This window comes from Echinops telfairi, unplaced genomic scaffold (genome assembly GCF_000313985.2).
Source record: "Echinops telfairi isolate 266 unplaced genomic scaffold, ASM31398v2 ScPeMD7_7400;HRSCAF=8409, whole genome shotgun sequence".
Classification (NCBI taxonomy): domain Eukaryota; kingdom Metazoa; phylum Chordata; class Mammalia; order Afrosoricida; family Tenrecidae; genus Echinops; species Echinops telfairi.
Genome location: NW_022111300.1, coordinates 43,221,115 through 43,241,114, shown reverse-complemented (window position 1 = coordinate 43,241,114; position 20,000 = coordinate 43,221,115). Strand labels below are relative to the sequence as shown.

Here is a 20,000-nt window from a genome sequence, read left to right as displayed (position 1 = left end):
ACTGGACAAAGAATAACAAAGATCGGAGAAAAACTGACACCTTGGAGTTCGGTGGGGTGCTGGGAAAGAATAATGAACATGCCATGGCCAGCCAGAGGAACCAGTGACTCTGGTTTGGAAGCATCCAGCCAGCACAAAGAGACCTGGTTACTATGCCTTCAGCGGCCATTCACATGGGAACCGTTAGAAACCAGCCGCTTCTCGGGAGAACCACAGGGTGCAATCTAAGGAAACTCACAGGGTAGCGCTACCCTGTCCCTCTGGGTCGGTGTGAGCCGTCGTGGACCCAATGGCAGGAGATACAGCTAGAACGTTTGCAAGAAGCCAAGCAAGACTGTGTCTCCTGCACTTTGGACATGTTTTCAGAAGGGCCCAGTCCCTGAAGGGCATCATACTTGTTACAATAGAGGGTCAGCAAGAAGACTCTCAAGAGGATGTATTTACACAGTAGCTAAGCTGTGCACTGTCTCGACCTGCTGGACACAGGGCTGCGATCAACTGGAGCTGACTGGGCAATCTCAGGAGGTAGGCATCTCCACCAGCCCCATCTTACTGTCGGAACCAAGGCGGAGAGGGGAAGCAATTTGCGGAAGGGCCCACAGCTAGGAAGACACCTAGAAGTTTAGGAAGCATTGTCGACTGACAAGAAGAGGTTATGAGGGAAGGGTGCGAAATGAATTCTTTCCCTCATCTATCAACCCTAGAATCTAATCTCACAATGCTTACTGTGTGTAGACAAAGCCACGACATTTCAGGCTAGCTTTCAACTGCCTGTCTGCTCCGTTTCCTTAGCACAGAGCAGCCAGCATGCCATGGCCAATGCTCCCTTGTCCCTAAGCATTCTGGAAGATAAGGGAGCTGTGGCATATGAAACACTGAGCCCACACTCACTGCCATTGAGTAATTCTGACTCACTCTGAGCCGATCGTCCAGGGTACAACTAGCTGCCCCTTTGGGTTTCTTTACAAGAGCACAAAGCCTCATCTTTGTCCCACTGAGCAGCTGATGGTTTCTATCCAACCAACCTTGCGGTCAGCAGACTCACTCCTCACTCACTCCGCTCCCAAGACTCTTTGGGCTATAAGAAAGGCAACCATAAAGGAAGCTCAGCGAGCGCTCGCTCAGGGACCACTGATATGAGGGAAATGCCACTCGTCCATCAAGAGAAGTAGCATGGGCCAGTTCAGGAATTCCTACCCACCAGGCTAGTTGAGGGGTCCCGGTGATACAGTGGACGATGAACTGGACTGCACACCACAAGGGTCATCAGTTCACCCCCACTTCCTGCCCCATGGGAGAAAGAAGAAGCTTTCTGTTCCTGTACAGATTTATAGTCGCAGAAATCCTAGGACACATTGGTCATGCCCTACTTGCAAACCTTTTTTTAAAAAAATAAGCACTGAATATTTTATCAATTGACATCAACTTCCTTATCATCAATTAGAAACCACAAGTTAAAAAGTATTACTACAAAACCATAAACACGCACACACAAATATCAAAAGGCGAACTCATTGTTTCTCAACATAAGCTTCATTGAGGCCTAGACACTTCAGCAGATGGTATTTCCAGCGCTCCGATCTTTCCCTAGATCACACTCTTTGATTCACACCAGGACAAACAGCAGTCTTGGCATCCTCAAGCAATTCCTGTTCAAGGCTGAGTTTGGGGAAGAAACGGAGTCTGAAGGGACAAGGTCGGGGCTGTGGGTGGATGGGATGAGGGATTGCACCACAATTTTTGGAGCGCAGCTTTCGCAAACCAGGGATAACCAGGGAGTACATTGTCCTCGTGGGAAAAAAATTCCTTATTGCCATTTTTTTTTCCTGGCCTTTTTCTCACCAATAACTTTCCGTTTTCTTAAAACTTCTTTCTAGCAAGCTCCCATGATCACCTTGTGTCCGTCAAGAAAATCTACCAAGATCACTACCACTTTGGGCAATCTCCAAAAACAGTCTCTGTGTACTTCTGAGCTAACCTCTCTGCCTTGAGTTTAACTGCCCAGCAGACCTCCTCGAAGCTACTGTTTTGATTGGACTTCCATTTTGAAGACACCCTAACGAGAATCTGACATATACGTTGCTGAGAACCTGTCTACAGTCATCCACTGATCAGACATCTGTATAAACACACCGTGTTTGCAATAAACGTGTGCAGGTAAGACCTGGAACCCTACCAGCATTTTTTCCACTTACCTTCTAGATTCATATAAGTTTTGTTAGTTGTCATCAAGTCAATTATGAGTCACGGTGACTTTATGAGCAAAATGTTGCCTGGTGACCACTGATAAGCTTCAGAGTTCATTGTTGTGGACTACTGTTGGTTAATACCTCTCAAAGTACACAATTTGAAAACGGTCACAGATTGGGTGAGCAGTTCAAAACCATTCGCCACTTGCTGGGAGGAGAAGGTCACACAGACTGACAGCCTCAGACACACCTGGGAGCATGCTCACTCTGTCCCGGAGGGAATCAACTTGATAACGGGGTTTGGGGCTTGACTTTTTGTTGCTTTTGAGGGGGAAGCACAGATCACTCATGCACTGGTTCAATAGTTCCAGCTGCACTCAAGTTTCAAAAACACGGTTCCTTTTAACTGCCCGCCACCAAAATTCCACCTTGGTTTATTAAATAAGCGCGGCTTAGAAAGAGCCTTCGATCACTACCCTCCTCTCCCCTCGGCACCAGCAGTGGAAGTGAGCACCTACTTGGCCAGCTGTTTCTCGGCATCAGCGCACAGCTCGAGAAGCCCCATCAGCACAGCCGACACGTCCATGTACGGTTCCCAGACGGTGAAGCCTCGGCCGATGAGGTCAGTAGCGGTCCTCCGGATTGTGCTGTGTGGGGGCAGTTTGGGACTTGGGGGCTGCAGCAGCAGAAACGTCAGTGCTTTGCCTACAATGGCAAAATAAACACGGGGCAAGAGAGTTACTTACTTTACTCTGGGATTGTTTTCTTTGACACTTATTTTCAAAACACAAGCCTTTAGATTATTTTTCTTTTTAACAGAAAAACGGTTGGAATCGTGAGACTACAAAAGAGCTCTTGCTTAGTTTCGTTTGTTTAGTCACAGACAGACTTCCATGACAGAAGTTCAGTTACAATATTTTATGTCATATTTTAAAGAGTATTATTAACATAATATCTATAAATACCCAAGGGGGCTTTAAAACAAACATGGAAGAATTCCACTATCTTTTCATTCCATTTTCCCATGAATTTTTTGAAGTCCCCTCATCTGTATGCCACCCCCCAGAGGCTAGTTTTCATACCATGGCGATGTGTGGGTTATGACACTGGAAGTTATGCGCCTGCTATTTCAAACACCAGCAGGCTCTCTCACAGTGGCCAGGCATTGGCAGAACTTCTAGAATTAAACAGACTAGGAAAGAGGCCTGGCAATCTATGTCAAAGGAACAAACACACCAGCCAGTAAAAATCCTGCAGGTCACAGTGGTTTGATTCATATCTGACGATGAACCGGGCAGCATTTTGTTCCCCTGTGCGGGCAGTAGCCGTGAGTCCAGGGCATACTTGGCGGTGGTTAACAGCAACAAAGCAAAAGCCTGTAAAACTTCATGTGTCTTGATTGGGCAATTCTCTTCCTAGGAAACCATCTGAAGGAAGTGGTTCAAACTTCAGAAAAAGATCCACGTGCCAAGATGTGCCACATACCATCATTTGTAATAGTAAACATGTGCCCCATATTCAGTTGAGGACTGGCTGAAGTGGCACAAGCATATGATGGAAACCTGTGCAATCTTCACACATTTTTATATAAAGAAAAATGAGCAAGATAATTAATTAAAACATACAGACCTCAAAACTGTGCATATAAAGTATGCACAAGAGAAACCTAATTTCTTCCTTGGACAGGAGGAGAAAGAGGTCATTGCACAAGTACACTTTCCAAACACAGGTCCCCCAGAGTGTGAGGGCTATTAGTGAGGGACAGAGTTCAGGGCAGCTGCTGTGGGAATCTCAGGGGACCTCACTCCCCTCGCCCTGGGGAAGGGAGAGAGGATGCGTTTGTCCCAGGGGGTGATGGTATTCGAGCTGCGACCTGAAGGATGACTGGAAGTTAGTCAGTAGGAGAGACAGGAGAGAGCAGTGCAGGAGAAAGCCCAGAGAGATCACAGAACTACGAGAAGGCTGAGAACTCTGGAAGCTGGGTGAGGTGCAAGAGAAGAGGAAAGAGGAGTCAGGGTCACTGCCATCTGTGTTAAGGTACGTAGCAGTCCTTTTAGGAGAGGAGGAGACCAGGGAGGGGGAGCACAACAATCAGATACATATCTGGGAGGGTCCCTGGTCACAGTGTACAGAGGTGAAGAAGAAGGAAAGACAAGGAAGTGTGAATGCCCCTGAGAGGTTGCCATCCACCATCATGACGTGCCCCAATCCCACCAGGCTTTCCAGGGACAGAATTATGAAGTTTATCAAACTGGCCTGGCTTTATTTAAGGCCTTCCACAGTTCTGTCCCAACCTATCCGTCCAAAGATTCATGTAACAACAATTTATTGAGTAGTGTTATAGGTCAGGGACTGTACCATATAATGGGCTGGGGAAACAAAGGAGTAAGATTCAATTCCATTCCTTATGGAAATCCCTTTGAGTTCAGAAGATAGGTATGTGATCAAGGAATCTGAATGTATGAGTAATGTTTCATAAAGGAGCTCTGGTGGCCCAACAGCTAGGCATGTGGCTGCTGACCCAGAGGCTCGCACCTGGTGACGCTGTGGGAGAAAGATCTGGCGATCTGCTTGCACAATGATAACAGGCGAGAAGACCCCACAGAGCCGTTGTACTCCGCCCCATGGAGCTGCTGTACGTGGGTGCCAGCTGACAACAACAGGGGGGTTCCCAGGTGTCCAACCATGGACAGAAGTGCGGAACTGCGCAGGGGTAGAAGAAGACGTCCTGAGCAGTGGGCCTCCATTCCAAGACACCGATGAAAAGTAGGACGAAGCGAATGAAAGAACGGCTAGAAAAGCTCACGTTTCCAGGAGGCCATGGCCCAGACAGAAAAGGTGGGCAGGTGGACGACGTGTACGAGTGAAAGAGCAGACTAGAAAGGTGATCACAGCCAGAGTACGAAGGGCTTCAGATGCCACACGAAGGCGTTGGTTGATTCTGTTGACAGTGGGGAACCCGCTGGGCAGTACTGAGCAAAGGAAGGGTCTGGCCAGCTTTTCACTGTGGAAGGATCAACACGCAAGTTGTCTTAGGATCAGAAAGGGACAAGACCTAGTAATTCTAAAATTCTCATCTAGTCATCTCCAACCAAATGGGATTAATTAGACCCATAGGAACTTTGGATGTAAAAATACTTTAGTAACATCTAGCCTTAGGCTTTGAATGAGAAAATCATGAACCTTAAGAAGGGAAGTGGTTAACTACTACAGGTCTGTCTAAGGAGTCTCGGCCTCTGCGCTAACAGTCAGGGTGGGCTTTTACCGTATCTTAGAGGCACAGTACATGTCTCTGAACACAACTTGTACCTTTTCCACCTCTCATTTTATTCATGATATGCTACTTAACTACTGGTTCTAAACGATATCCTTCCTTGACCATCCCCCCGGTCCAACCACCCCTCCTCTGAGAACGGCGGGATCATTTCGGCTGCAGTTAACGAGCGGCTGCATGTGTTACAGGTTTCATCTTTCTCACACAGCGAGAAGCTTCAGCAGCAGCTAGAGGCAGCTCCACCAATGGCCTCAATTCTCTGACTCTTTTCTCTTAGTTGCATCAGGGTCACAAAATGGCTGATGCCACAGCCATCGTTCCATCCGTCGTCCAGAGCAGATATGAAGGCAAAGAAGAGCTAAGGCTGTATGCCAGCTAAGTCACGGTCCTTCCTAAACTTTGATTGCATCTCAACACAATTTCCTTGGCTTTATGGCGGAACTGGAACTGTTTTTCAGTTGAATGCCTGCCATTTTCAACAGAAGTGAAGTCCTATTTTCATGGAAAGGGAAATTGGATGTTGTAGGTAACTAAAAAAATCTCTGCCACAACTTTCCTGCTTGCCTAAGAATGAGATTCCCTTTGAAAACATATCAATCACTATTCATACATTTAATTTAACAAGCAACGATATACTACCTTTAGGTATTTATTCTACAGTCTTAAGTTAATTTTACTTGCTTTCAAACATTCTTTTCTTTCTTTAAACCTTGTCAATAATCCATTTTTGCCAGGTTCAACAATCCATTGCAATGGATTAGTTCAGTAATCCATACTGAACCCAGGAGACAAGCTATCAGAGAGGGATGGTTGTGTTGGAATAGGGTAAGGGACTAGAGAGTAGAGGCGTGCCTGGTTTTTGCCTCATGGGAACTGGCCTGGGGCTGGTGTGGACCACAGGGATTTAAAAAGATTTTGTTTTAAACTTTCATGTTAGGCATTAGATTCAGCACAGTGCTACATGTACAGGAAGTACTAAATAACATCAGTGCTGCTTTGGTAAATTCTGAACATCACTTTAACTAGTTGTGTGCCCAGCAAACTAAATATTTTTACACACACATCAGGAACTTCTAAGAGCCTGCTACAGATTTCTGCTGGCTCCACGCCAAGAGCCCATGGGTCTAAGGTGAAAAAATAAATTAAAAAATACCATCATATGTCTTTTTCCATAAAGACACATGTACAAAGCTTAAAGACTTGCTTCTTTTGAGGCTAAAACTTCCTTTTCTGGGTGGGCAGGCATTTTGAGAAATGAAGACGCCATGGGTCTCTGAAGAGTGTGCTGAAGAAAGGATTTGTAGTAGCAGGGCAGGGCACTCCCGATGGTATTCATCCGCAAGTTGGACATGCACTGACATTTGTAAAGCACACGTTGCCCCGAGGAAGGAGAAGATAACTTCTCCTATGAAAGTTAGTTCCGTTACAGGCTCTTCATGGAGAAAACCACATGGCTCCTAACTTTACTGCAACCCTGGGGAATTCAGCATTGTGCTCGCCAGCTTGCGACTGACTCAAAATTACCAAAGAATTGGGCTTCTTCTCTGGGAGACAGTTGAATGGAATAGGCCACTTGGTGGCTTTATCGTGATCATTTAGTGCACAGAACCTGATACCCCATCGGCTCTAGCCAAAATGCACAAATGCACCACAAAATAGGGCCGTCTGTCCTGTAAGTAGGCTCACAACACTAGAGAACAAATCAAAACAAAAGAAAATCCTTTAAAATACAGAAAGCGGCAAGATCCCGCTTTGGATGTATCACAATTAACGTGGCCCTTCTGGCCTCGGACACGTATTCGGTTGTTAAGGAGCCAAGAGTAAAACAATGGCTCATATTTTAATGTTATTTTTATCTTAATCTTCTTAAACATCTGTGACCCCACTTCAATCACTGTTTTTGTTTTTAACAGGGTGACAGAGCAAACCTGAAAGCCAACATTTACGCTGCTGTTAGCAAAACACTGCAAATGCGGAAAGAACCGACACAGAGAAGAAAATAAAACCTATGTAAGGTGTGCTTAAAACGCTGACAGGACTACACCGTGGCTAACTTGTTAATGTCAAAATGAATCTTGTCCAATCATCAACTGAACAATGCAGAAATGTCACTTTTTAAAAATTAAAAAATCTGAGTGGTCATAGAGGCTAACCCTTTAAAAAGATTTAATATATAAGCTTGCTCGCACTCTCTCTCATTTTCTCTCTCTCTCTCTCTCTCTCTCACACACACACACACACACACACACACACACACACACACACACTTCTTTCTTTAATGTTATTACCTGCTTGTTTTTTTCTGGAGCATATATCACAAAACATGGGCTCAACAAGTTTAATAAGGCATTCTATATTCAACAAAACCAGACATGGGTTACTAAGTTTTATTAATAAACATTTATGGAAAATCAAATGATGCATTGCATGGGGTAACTGCTGCACAAAGTCTCTTTGTCGTGTTGAAAAGATGTTGCTACTTTAATGACTAGGTGGTACCTCACTCAAACCATGGCATTTCCACGGTATTTTCATCATTTTTTTCCTCTGCGTGTGAAAGGTGGACACTGAATAAGAAGACTGAAGAATCAGTGCATTCAGTTAGGGTGTGGTGAAGAACACGGAGAACACTAAGAACACAACAAGTCTATCTCGAAAAAAGTACAACCAGAATGCATCTTTGAGGCAAGGATGGTGACACGTTGTCTCATGTACTTGGAATATCAGGAGAGACCATTCCCTGAAAGAGGATATTATGCTTGACAAAGTAGAGGGACAGCAAAAAAGAGGAAGGCCATCAACAAGCTGGACTGACATAGTAGCTGCGACAGGGGCTCAAAGACAGTAACAATTGTGTGATGGTCCAGGTCCAGGCAGTGTTTTGCTCTGTTGTTCAAAGGGTCGTTGTGAGTCAGGAACCCACCCAGTGTCACTGAACAACATTTATTGATGGCTCATCATAGGCAAACACTTTATAAACTATGAAAGACTGTTACATGCTTTTGAGTTGGCTTCCACTCATGGCAACCTATGTACAATAAAATGAAACACTGCCTAGTCCTGGGTCATCCTCAAAATGGTTATGTCTGCACGTGCCCATCGTTGAAGCCACTGTCAATTCATCTGGTGAAGGGTCCTCCTTTGATTCACCGAGCCTCTAACTTTACCAAACACGTGGTCCTTCTTCTAAAGCAGCGGTTCTCAACCTTCCTCAGGCTGCAACCCTTTCATCGTGTGGTGGTGACCCCCCAGCCATAACGCTATTTTCGTTGCTACTTCATAACTGTTAATTTTGTTACTGTTATGCTACAGGGTGACCCCTGTGAAAGGGTTATTTGACCCCCAATGGGGTCACGACCCACAGGTTGAGAATCGCTGTGCTAGATTTTACCTTCTCTTAGTAACATGTCTAAAATTCATGAGACCAAGTCTCACCGTTCTCCCTTCTAAAGAGCATTCTGGCCGTACTTCTTTCAAGACAGACCTGCTAGTTCTTCTGGCAGTCTCCAGCACTCCGTAGTTTTCACCATCATCACAGATGCATCGCTTCTCCGAATGTCTTTATTCATTGCCCAGCTTCCCATGCAGATGAACAGGTTGAAAATAGCAATGCTTGGGTCATGGGTGCCTTATTTCCCAAAATGGTATCTTTGCCTTGTAATACTTCAGAGAGGTCTTTTGCATCAGATTTGCACAATGTGATACGCTCGCTTGATTTCTTGACTGCTGCTTCCATCGATGTTTGCTGCAGATCCAAGTAAAATGAAAGCCTTGGCGACGTCGCTGTTATCTCGGCTTGTCATACGTTCAAGGGTCCAGCTGTGGGCTCTGTCTGTGTGGTGCCGTGGTGTAATCCACACTGAAGGCTGCGGTCTTTGATCTTCATGGGTGCTTTTTGCTTGCAGCACACAAGGCTGTGTCTTCTGTAGACAGCAGACAGTCTTGAAAGAAATGTTTTCCTCCTATATATCCCTCTTCCGGATGCCATTCTTAGTGGCTAAAACAATGTGTCCAATTCCAGTGATGGAGATTCTAGCATGCCAACTAGGTACGGGACTCCTCTAAGCAGTCAGCATCTCCCAGCTTCTTAGAGGGACAAGTAGAGTTCAGTCACCTGAGACCGAGCAGTGACAGCTCTGTGGTACCCTTAGATGTCTGGGACTGCACGTGTGCACAATGAACGCTCGGTGTGTGCCTATGTGAAGTGGGCAGGTACAGCAGAGCTCCATTCATGACGGGGGTGAACTATAGCAATTATTCTCCATGAAGGAGGAGGTCACAGTCCTGTGGGCCATAAGCTTGCATCAATTAAGTCCCTGCCATTTGAACACACTGCCTAACACCAGTACACCAATTAGATGGTTTACTGAGGCCCCTCGGATCCGACAGGCCCTGCCGGGGTCAGCCCACAGCCTTGGCAGAGCCCTGCAAAGATCAAACTGGACTATCTAAGCAAATATTAGAGTAACCAACCACGTGAGATTAAAAAGGGCAGCATGCACTCCAGGATGAAGTTCAAAGGGTTAAGAGAAGAGGAGGCATGGAAACAGAAAACACAGGAAGGAAGCAGGAAACGGGGTGGTACATGGAGGGAAAGCAACGGATGAGTTGAAACAAACTGTGTATTAAATGTTCAATGTATGCTCTCTAAGCATTCACCTAACTCACAGGGGTAAAAAATAAATCAACGTGGGATAGGGAACAAAGACTGTACCAAGGTTTCCACAGGTCAACCTATAGAAGCTAGGGAAGGACCCTAAGGAGTCCTCGTGGTGTAGTGGCTACACATCAGGCTACAACCTCAAGGTCAGCAGTTCCTATCTGCCAAATGCTTCATGGAAGAAAGAGGCGGCTGCTTGCTTCAGTAAAGATGTATAGCCTCAGAAACCCTACAGTGTTATGCTCTGTCCTAAAGGGTTGCTTTCAGTTAGAATCAACTCAGTGTGTGTGTGTGTGTGTGTGTGTGTGTGTGTGTGTGTGTGTGTGTGTAAAGTCCAGATCATTCCATCATACACACCCCACTTGCAACTGCCAAGTCTAAATGCTAACAGGACCTCAGAGTTGTCTCAAACATATTTTTATACTACCATAGATCTTACCAAGGCATAAATACAGGTCATGTAGTATTTTTTAACCTAGTTTCTATTTGTGCAGAAATAGCACTAACTAGGACAGGATCATTTGAAAAGTTGCAAAATCAATGACATTTTTTTTTTCTGACCTTCCATTTCTCCCCTCTCCCTAAGTTACCTCTTCCTCATTTTGAAGTATCAGGCTTCAGGGGGAGCAGGTGGTGAGTCCACACGGGCAGTTTCTGGAGCCAGCTGTGGCTGCCACAGCATCCCTAACAGATGCACAGAGCTGGATCATGCAGAGGCTGATGGAGAATGTGTGGTAATAATTCGGTGCATGAAAGAAGGGGGATCTCAAATAGGGAATGGGTGTGTGTAGTGTGTTGAGTACAAGGGAGCTTGGGGCTTAGGATAGCTGATGCTTATGGAAACCCAGCAGCCATAGAGAAGCACTGCAAGAATCAAAATTTTACTAGAAACCAGAGCTCACCTCATGTAAGCTCACAGCCGTCGACTCAGAGCAGCCCTACAGGGAGGGCAGAGTGGAACTGTCCCCTGAGGATTTCCAAGACTGTAATCATTACAGGAGCAGAAAGCCTCATCTTTCTCTTGATGAGTGCCTGGTGGTTTTGAACTGCTGAACATATGGTTAGCACCCCAATAAGTAACCCTCTACGCCACGCTGGCTCAGACCTGTAACAAGGGAGGGTACAGTTTTCCTACCAAATAATTAAAAAATCATTCCAGAGAAATGTTCAGAGGCCTTGGAGATCATGTAACTAATGCAGTTGTCTTGCTGGGAGGTAACTGGTATGACCATTGCTTTAGACCACAGGTCCCCAAACTTATTTGGCCAACCACCCCCCTTTTCTCAGGAAAAAGAAAAAAAAGTACTCAGTGTTATGCCAACAGTTAAAATCTTGTGTGTTGTGGCCTAAAATCCAGAATAAAGTGTAGGCATCTGCTTTTGAAGCCTCCCTTGATTGCTCAAGCGCCTGCCAGGGGGTGGATTTTCCCACTTTGGGAAACCCTGGTTTAGAAGCTGATCCCACGTAAGTTAGTCAACAGGTCTGGTTGAGACAAACTTGCTCCTCAAACTTAAAAGAAAATTATGAATAAAGAAATGACCACTAGCCATTCTTGGCTATGAATAGTAAAGGGGGGAAAGGTCATATTAAAAAAATACATTAATTAAAAGCTCAATTACAAGGAAATGCCTGTGGGAGACCAAAGTATATGCACTTTAGACCAAATGAATTTATGACTTATGCCATTACAATGATTGCAAAATGAATTAATAATGATTGGCCACTTATTTCAAAGTGTAAGCAAGTAAATGAAGCCTTTTCCCACTTGCTAATGTCCATCAAAGACCAAAGATGGCTGACTGCCATTTGGAATGCTACATCTCTGCTTCATATCGTGCTTGATTTGATTAAAATACATCTAAATATGGTGTGCATTATCCATGGATTTAGAATGATTAAACATTTCTGTAAATATTTTATATTACTGTAATTTTAAAAACATTGCATTTATATATTTTAAATCTTTCACGACATAAAAGTGAGTCATATTTTTCTTTAATAAGATGCATAAAATAACCTTAACTGTGTGGTTAATTTAACAAAAAAATCTGAAACTGCATTAGTCTAGTATCAGTTTAATCAACCCAGTCCTAATTCAAAGGAGTTACATATTTCCTGTTCTATAGTTAGAATATAATACCAGATTCTACTTCACTCAACATGTACTATTGCTCTTGAGCGTCAACAATCATCCCTTTCTCGGTTTGTTCTACTGCAATGGTCTGGCCCATGCTGGAATTTATAGCACCGAGATCGCAAATGACAAGCGGGGCAGGTTTTAGCAGAGCTTCTTGACTATACCAGCTCTATAAAGAAAGGCCTGGCGCTTAAATGGCTTAAATGTCTCACGGAGAAAGTGGTGGATCTGAACCTCTGATCTTTTGGTTAGCAGTCAAGTGCTTTAAGGACTGTGCTACCAGAGACCATGAAAAACCTATGAATTATAACAGAAGGCTGTCTGAGTTGCTTGCTTTGGACACACCATCAGGCGGTACTCATGGGAAGATGGCAGCGTGCCTGGTGAAGCAGTGGACCAATGAGTGTGAGGGAGGCTCGCACGAGACGGATTTGAACCAAGGCCTTAGTTGCAGACGAGAACATGGCAGAGATTGTGAGGTGACTCGGTAACAGGCACTGGTTCATTCTGTTGCACGTAACATCTCTGAGCTAAAATCTACTCAATGGTAGCCATCCCTATCATCAATCCACCCCCACCCACCCCTGCAATGCAACTGTCTGTCTGGCCAAGTGTCCATCCATCCACCTATGCTCTAGTTGCAAATTAATCCATTTTCTCATACTGTGACAATAAACCTCACTGTGCTTTGGGCATTTAATGTTTCCTTCACAGCAGACTAAAATGAAGAGGATTGGATCTTCCTATTAACAACAGGAAAGTTATATTACTCACTGCCCTTGCTGTTGTTATAGTGCCATCGAACTGATTTAATGAGGGAAGATTAAAAAGCAAAGATTGTTGACTAGTCTTCAGGTAAGGAATAAATACCTAAGAGGAGTAGTTGTTTATGAAGGTCAAAAGAGAAAGAGAAAGAGAGAGAGAGAGAGAGAGAGAGAGAGAGAGAGAGAGAAAGGGGAAAATCCATTAACCTACAAAACGTTGACTTCGATGAACCAAACTATATCCCCGTGCCAAAGAACTGACCGATGGCATGGATTTAGGACAGAGGCGAGAGAAGAGCTGGACGATGGAGGGGGAACAGGAGAACGCCGAGAGTCACAGTTCAAGTTGGGCCTCTGGCTTGTATGACATGAGTGCTTCTTGTCTTCCCTCAGCCAGAGGTGAGGAACCTTTTTCTGCTGAAGGGCCAATTAGAAAATTTATAACATCATTCACAGGCCATACCGGTCAGACATTTAACTAATTCATCCCTAATGTGTTGGCTGGGACTGCTTCTCTTAAGGTGAGGCATGTGATGTTAACTGGTATTAGATTCCGGAGAGGTTTACACTGCTCTGCCCCAAGCCATGCCTGGCTGCCTGCTGGGTCTCAGGCACTGTTTTAAGTGCAGGTCAGCAAAGGCTGTGCTCTTTGGAGGTGTATTTACATTCTTAGCTGGGACATAAAAGCTAAATGGGCACAGTTATGTCGGGTAGTCCAAGGTACTATGAATGAACAGACAGCAGACTAAGAGGCTAGAGACTGGCAGGTAGGAAAGGGATCTGACTGAGATTAGAGCACAACAAAACAGGGATCTGGGCATCGGTGGGAGACGGGGCCTAGGGTGAGGGACAGCAAAAAGGCCCTGTGGCAGGGGAACAGCTGGACAGTGAGATGTCTGGTGTGGGACAGAAGAAAACCCAGGGAGAGCAGAGGGCATGACGTCCAAGGGGTTGCCAAGGAATGGGTAGATTTCAAATTTGGGTTTTAATCTCTATACTTTATAAGAAGCTACTGGGGGTTGTGTGCAGGAGACACACAAGCTACTTCAAATGTTAGACACAGCGATGGCAAGTGCTGTGCTCAGAGCAGACTATGGAGGAGGGGGGCGAGGGGGAGGGCCGTGAAAAGAGGGAGGCCCAGTGGGAGGGGACTGCCATGGTATAAGATGACTTGAACTGGAGGGGGGGGGGGGGGGGGGGGGGGGGGGGGGGGAGAGAGCGCGCGAGGTCTGTTGTTTATAGATGGGCTTTGGATCTTTGCTCCAACCCCCTTTGTTCTCAACAATATGTTTTGTTTGTTTGTTATGTGTCTCCTGATGCCTATTACCCAGTCCCAATGGCTCTTCATGATCGCACCGGCAGTGTGGTTCTTCCATGTGGACTTGTTACTTCACTGCTAAATGGCGGCTTGTGTAACTTCAAGCCTTTAAGCCCCTAGACTGGCTATCTTTTAATAGCCAGGCACCATTTACCTCCTTCACCACATTTGCTTGTGCACCCGTTTTGTCTTCAGTGATTGTGTTGGGAGGGTCAACATCTAAGACTGCCAATTTGTTATAACAAAGTGATGTTGTATTGAGGGAGGGTATGAGCAGAGGCCTGAAGTCCATCAACTACCTCAGTGTATTGCCGTATACATATATGTACATAGGCCAATACCTATATTTTTGTGGATTAATGTATATACATATGTACCCCCAAAGAGGGGCCACAGGGAAAGGATGAGTCAACCAAGGTGCAATAAAACATCGATGAAACACACTATGTTTCCCTGGTTCCTGAGGCGTCCTCACCCCACTACCACGACCCAGTGCGTCTTCTCAGTTCAGACTAGACGGAACATGGACACAAGAATAGATAAGAGACGGGCGCTCAAGACACACAGAGTCCAGGAACAGAGGTGGGAATAGTGATACCAGAAGGGTAGGGGTAAGAGGGGGAGAGGAAGGAATAAAGTGGGAACCGATTGCAATAATCAACACATAACCACACACCCCTCAACAGAAAACATGGGGAAAGGGAGACAGCGGTAGATGTGGATATGAAAATAATAACAATTTGTAATCTATCAAAGGGCTATGGGGGGGGGGGCAGGGAGAGGAGCTGATACCAAGGGCTCAATAGAAAGTAAATGTCTAGAAAAGAATGAAGGCAACATATGGATAAACTCACCTGATGCAATCGATGTATGGATTGTAACAAGAGTTGTAAGAGTACCCTATAAAATGATCTTTTAATTAAAAAAGAAAGAAAGAAAGAAGGTTCTGAATTCTGATTGTGATATTTTTCCTTCTTCTTGGAATAGTGCAAAACAGAGAAACTAAAGGTGGTTCCAAGAATGTTGAGGAGACCAACGAGGTGGACGGGATGGCAATTCCACACAGGAGCATGGGGAACTGAGCAGGAGGGCTGAGCTTCGGACTGTTTGTAGGGACAGCGGTCCCAAGCAATGCTTTAGGCATTTTTAGCTCAAGGTACATACCAAACATCTCAGGGTAGATGCCAAATTAGTTATTAGAGACGAGTCTAGAAATCACTGGAGAATGCAGGACTACAATACGCACTGGGTCGTCAACTACATATAACACACCAGGCATTTAACTCGTAGGGCTGGATGTGATATTGAGGGAATGAGAGGAGGTACAAAAGAACTTTTATAGGTCAGAAAGAAGAGGAATACTGAAGCCCACTGAAAAAGGCAGGAGAGGGTGAGTTTTAGGTTTTAGCACTGGTGCCAGGTGATTGAGGGCAGGGCTGGGAATTGCATTTTGGCTGTGGCAGTACCTAAGCCACTGGTAACACAAAGAAATAGAGTGGGTCCATGTCTGACATCCTTTAGCGACTCAAAGGAGGATAATCCAACTTCACACACCAGCCCACGGCTGGCTGTCACAGACAGAGGTCAGCTATGCCTCTACCCTGTATCCTTCTGTAATTCAGACGCCAACCACCCTTCCTACAGCACTCCTATTCTCTGCTGGTATGATAACTTGGCAGTGGCCACAGAGAACTCACAAACACTCATGATAATGGTTACTTTTAAGGATGATAACAAGTTACCAAACGGTATAGTCTTTTGTCCACAGCACTTCTCAACCATACTGGCAGGTTGGTCTTTGGACTTTCACCCACATGGCCCCTTGGATTCTAACACCGTGGGCCAGGAAGCTCACATGCTGCTTTGCCTCGAGTTCTCAGTGCTGTTCCTCTCCTCTGCCTCATGGGCTTGGTGTTGCGGCTCCTGGTGCCTCTGTCACTGCAGATAGGGATCTTATACATGGCTGCCTTTTCTTTCTTGACAGTGGAAGGATTCTCTCCCTCTTCTGAGATGGTTCACTTATAAAGCGAGTGGAGTAGCAAAATCGATTCCTCTCCTCTAGTAAAATTCATATCCTATGTGCATGGTACCACGCAATCACCTGGCCAACTATGGACAGTAGAGCCATATTCAGCAATTTCACTTCATCACATCACCCACTGAAAGTCTAATCCAGGAAAGAGTGGTAGTTGAGAATGCAGACGTGGTCAGTATAGTTAGATAATTTAGTACAGACCATACGGTATTACACGGATTGACATTATTTTCATTTCCTGTGACAGTGATTTCATATGACTGCTGTAGTTGCTGTCAAGTTGATTCTGACTCAGTGTCCCCAAGTGGAGTAGAACAGAGTAGAACTGTTCCATGCAGTTTCTGAGGCTATGACCTTGTGGACACAGATTGCCAGGCTTGTCTTCCGAGTCACCTCTGGAAGGGTTCAAACTGCCAACTTTTTGGGCAGTCTTCTAGTGCTTCTCATGTCTGCAGTACCCAGAGACTTTTCTGATGTGCGATACTAATTTGGAGTCCATGTAACTTTCTATAGGAGGGCAATGAGTAGTTGATAGAGAAGCGAATAGCTCTGGTTAGGGTAACTTGTATTATTTTCACTAAAGATAAATCAGATCAATCAACCCAGGAGGGCAAGTCTTGGCCTCCAAAGCAGATGCCTGCTGGCCTTTCCTGTGCCAACTCTCAAGACATGCAGCTTCACTCATGTGGGAAAGCATGTTAGTCTTTCTGACCGCCTGTACATCACTAAGCATGCTGGGAGAGGGGACCTGCTAAATGGAGTGGTGATGCTGCTGATGTAACTCTGAAGTCGTCAACCTACTGTCAATGACAGGGTCATGTCCACTTGTTTGATCTGTTTGCACTACTTTAAGACTCTCAGTACTTAATTATTACAAAGTACGCAACACACAAACATCCACACACAAAGCAGCCTTGAAATACCACTAACCCACCACCATCTAACTCATAGCAACCCTATAGGATAGATCACAACTGCCCCTTTGGGTTTCTGAGGCTGTAAATCTTTATGAGAGTACAAAGCCTCATCTTTGTCCCAAGGATGGATGGTGGTTTGAACCACTGGCCCAACCCATAAGCCACTCAAACCATCTAAACTCACTGGCACTGAGTCAATTCTGGCTCCTAGCGACCCCGTAAGACAACAGAGTAGAACTGCTCCTCTGGATTTCCAAGGCTATAAGTCTTTATGGGAGCAGACAGCCTCATCTTTCTCCGGAGGAACAGCTGGTAGGTTTTGAACCACTGACCTTGATGTCAGTAGCCCAGTGTGTAACCCACTATTGCCACCAAGACTCTCTTAACCAGCACTCAAGTCAAACAAAAACATGGCCAAAAAAAATCCAAAGTAAAATAGTTCATTATAATTCCACCACAGCCTCATTTTAAAAACCAGTCACATAGACTACTTGAGGTTGCCATCAATATGTGGTATATCGCAGAGCAAGTCTATAGGTAGAATAGGAAAATCACGTGAAAAGCTACTCGCCCTCTAACACACACAGTGCAGGTGGAAAGAGAAACTGCTGTTAACGCTTTAGGGATGGCTACAGTCAGACTAGGAATAACGAGCCCTTAGTAGATGCTAAATACTAAGGACCCGTGATACGGAGACCAGGGTAGGTGCTCAACAAACACATTCAGAACTGTTTCACATGCTGGTAAGTGGAGGAAGCCCAGCATTCTCAACAGGAGCCCTCTAAGCACTTCCTTCCTGCACATGCATTTTATTGAAGTTGAGTAAGGGGGGAAAAAAGATGAGCAAACAAAAGTCACTCCTCTGCCCGTTTCTCAGTCTGGACATCTTTGTTTAAGCCTTGACTTGGCTTAAATGAACGAATTAATATTGACAAAAACATCAACTAAGCTAATGAGTTGTTAGTTAAGGCAATAAACATGTCACATTAGAGTCAGCGCAGTAAAGAGGTAATTAGCCCTAGAAAAGCCCGCTGATTGGAGCGGTTGAGATCCCCCGCTCTTAACCTTTGAGTCCACTATCTAAGGCAGGAGCGGGGACTATGCTAACGTGAAGCCACCAGTGATGGCAGCCTCGCTGGCAAGGCCGTGTCTGCGCTGAGCATTCTGGGTGGGAGGCATGCATGCGGTATGTTTGTGGATCCCCTCGACTTACTATCCGCAGCAGAGCCCTATGCCGAACCCAGAGGAGGGGCAAATAAATACATATATAAATTTGTGGGGAAATTCCATTAGTTTCCCGTTCCATTTTTTCCACCAATCTTTCTGGAGGCCCCTCATATTAATTTATACTGTGACAAAAGAATTTTTTTAAAAATCACTCAATCACAAATGATTCTCTCTTCTGTAAATACAGACGCCTTGGTCCTCTCAAGATAAAGCATCCGAGCCGCAGGAGCAGCCAGGGTCACGATGATTCGCAATCACAGATAGTGATTTACACCTACGCCAGCCCAGAAACAACACTCGCTCGCTCCATCCCGCGTCTGAACTCCAGGGTCACACAGGGGATTACAGGTTCCCTGCAGAGCAGCGGGCCCCGTGGACTGTTTCTTGTGGACCTATTGCTAATTGTACAGTCGAGCTGTAGCTCCATCTAAGCTAGAATTGAGTCTACAGTGAGAGAGGAAAAAACAAACAGATGTTTCTAGAAAGCGTTTTGTTGGCAAGACAAAAGCTATTTTTTACTGGAGTAAAAACACAACAAATTACATGCGTAAAAACTCTCCAGATTTATAGGTCATTCCTGAAATAAAAGTAAAATACCAGAGCACAATTTGAATTTGTACAATCTTCATGCTGATTAACAAGAAAAATTTTCAAAGATATGCTAAGTTTTGACATTGCCTCTGAAGGCACATAAGTAGATTTTAAAAATTAAAATATAGTTTTTATTGTATTATTTTTCAGGAAGCATTATTTTTCCCCCTTTGGAAATGTGTTTATTTTTTAAATGTAAAGTAAACCTGTCATGCATTCAAGGTGACACTACACAACCATTCTGTTTTAATAATTTTATGCATCTCCTCTTTTCAAAGAAAGGCACTTATTCCACCCATGCTCTGCTTGATCATGGCAGAGGTTAGCTGTGTAGTTGCCTGGTGCTACTGCCACGCGTGTGTTTGTGTGGGTACATCTGGGTGCTAGAGGAGACGAGACAATGGGACATTTGCGACACAGTAAATCAATATGTGCTATCTTTTTCAGGCTGAGTAATTTCTAAAGAGACAGGAAGCAATTAGCTCCTTATACCTGATTGGCTTCTGTACAGTTTAATATTCTCTACAATTTCCCCTCAAATACATCTTTACTAACTATAAAAATTCTTATAGTCTCAAAACTCTCATGTACAACTTAATTCTCATTATTCTTTGTAATCCAATTTAGATTAAACAGTATGGCAGAATATTTTTCATTTTCAATATAGTAATGAAAGGGTATTTATATTTTTCTATTAGCCCACTGTCAAAGCTAGGCATAACACGAAAAAGTAGATAACACTCCTTATCATATAGTCTCAAGTATAAGCCAAGTTTTTCAGCATTTTATTCCGTTTTTGTGGTAAAATTAGGTGCCTTGGCTTATACTCAGGTTAGCTTATACTCAGGTAAATATGATATATCCAAAACATATGAAAATGTCCAAATA

The 20,000-nt window shown here is 44.6% G+C and overlaps 1 protein-coding gene across 2 annotated transcripts in view; it reads right to left on the bottom strand.

Moving 5' to 3' along the window:
• Positions 1-20,000, bottom strand: part of WDR7 (WD repeat domain 7) — a 349,883-nt gene that overhangs the window by 108,101 nt on the left and 221,782 nt on the right. For both annotated transcript variants that reach the window (XM_004703006.2, XM_004703007.2), the window contains one exon: positions 2,708-2,894. In XM_004703006.2, coding sequence (XP_004703063.1) covers positions 2,708-2,894 — 187 coding nt within the window. The remainder of the gene's footprint in view (positions 1-2,707; positions 2,895-20,000) is intronic.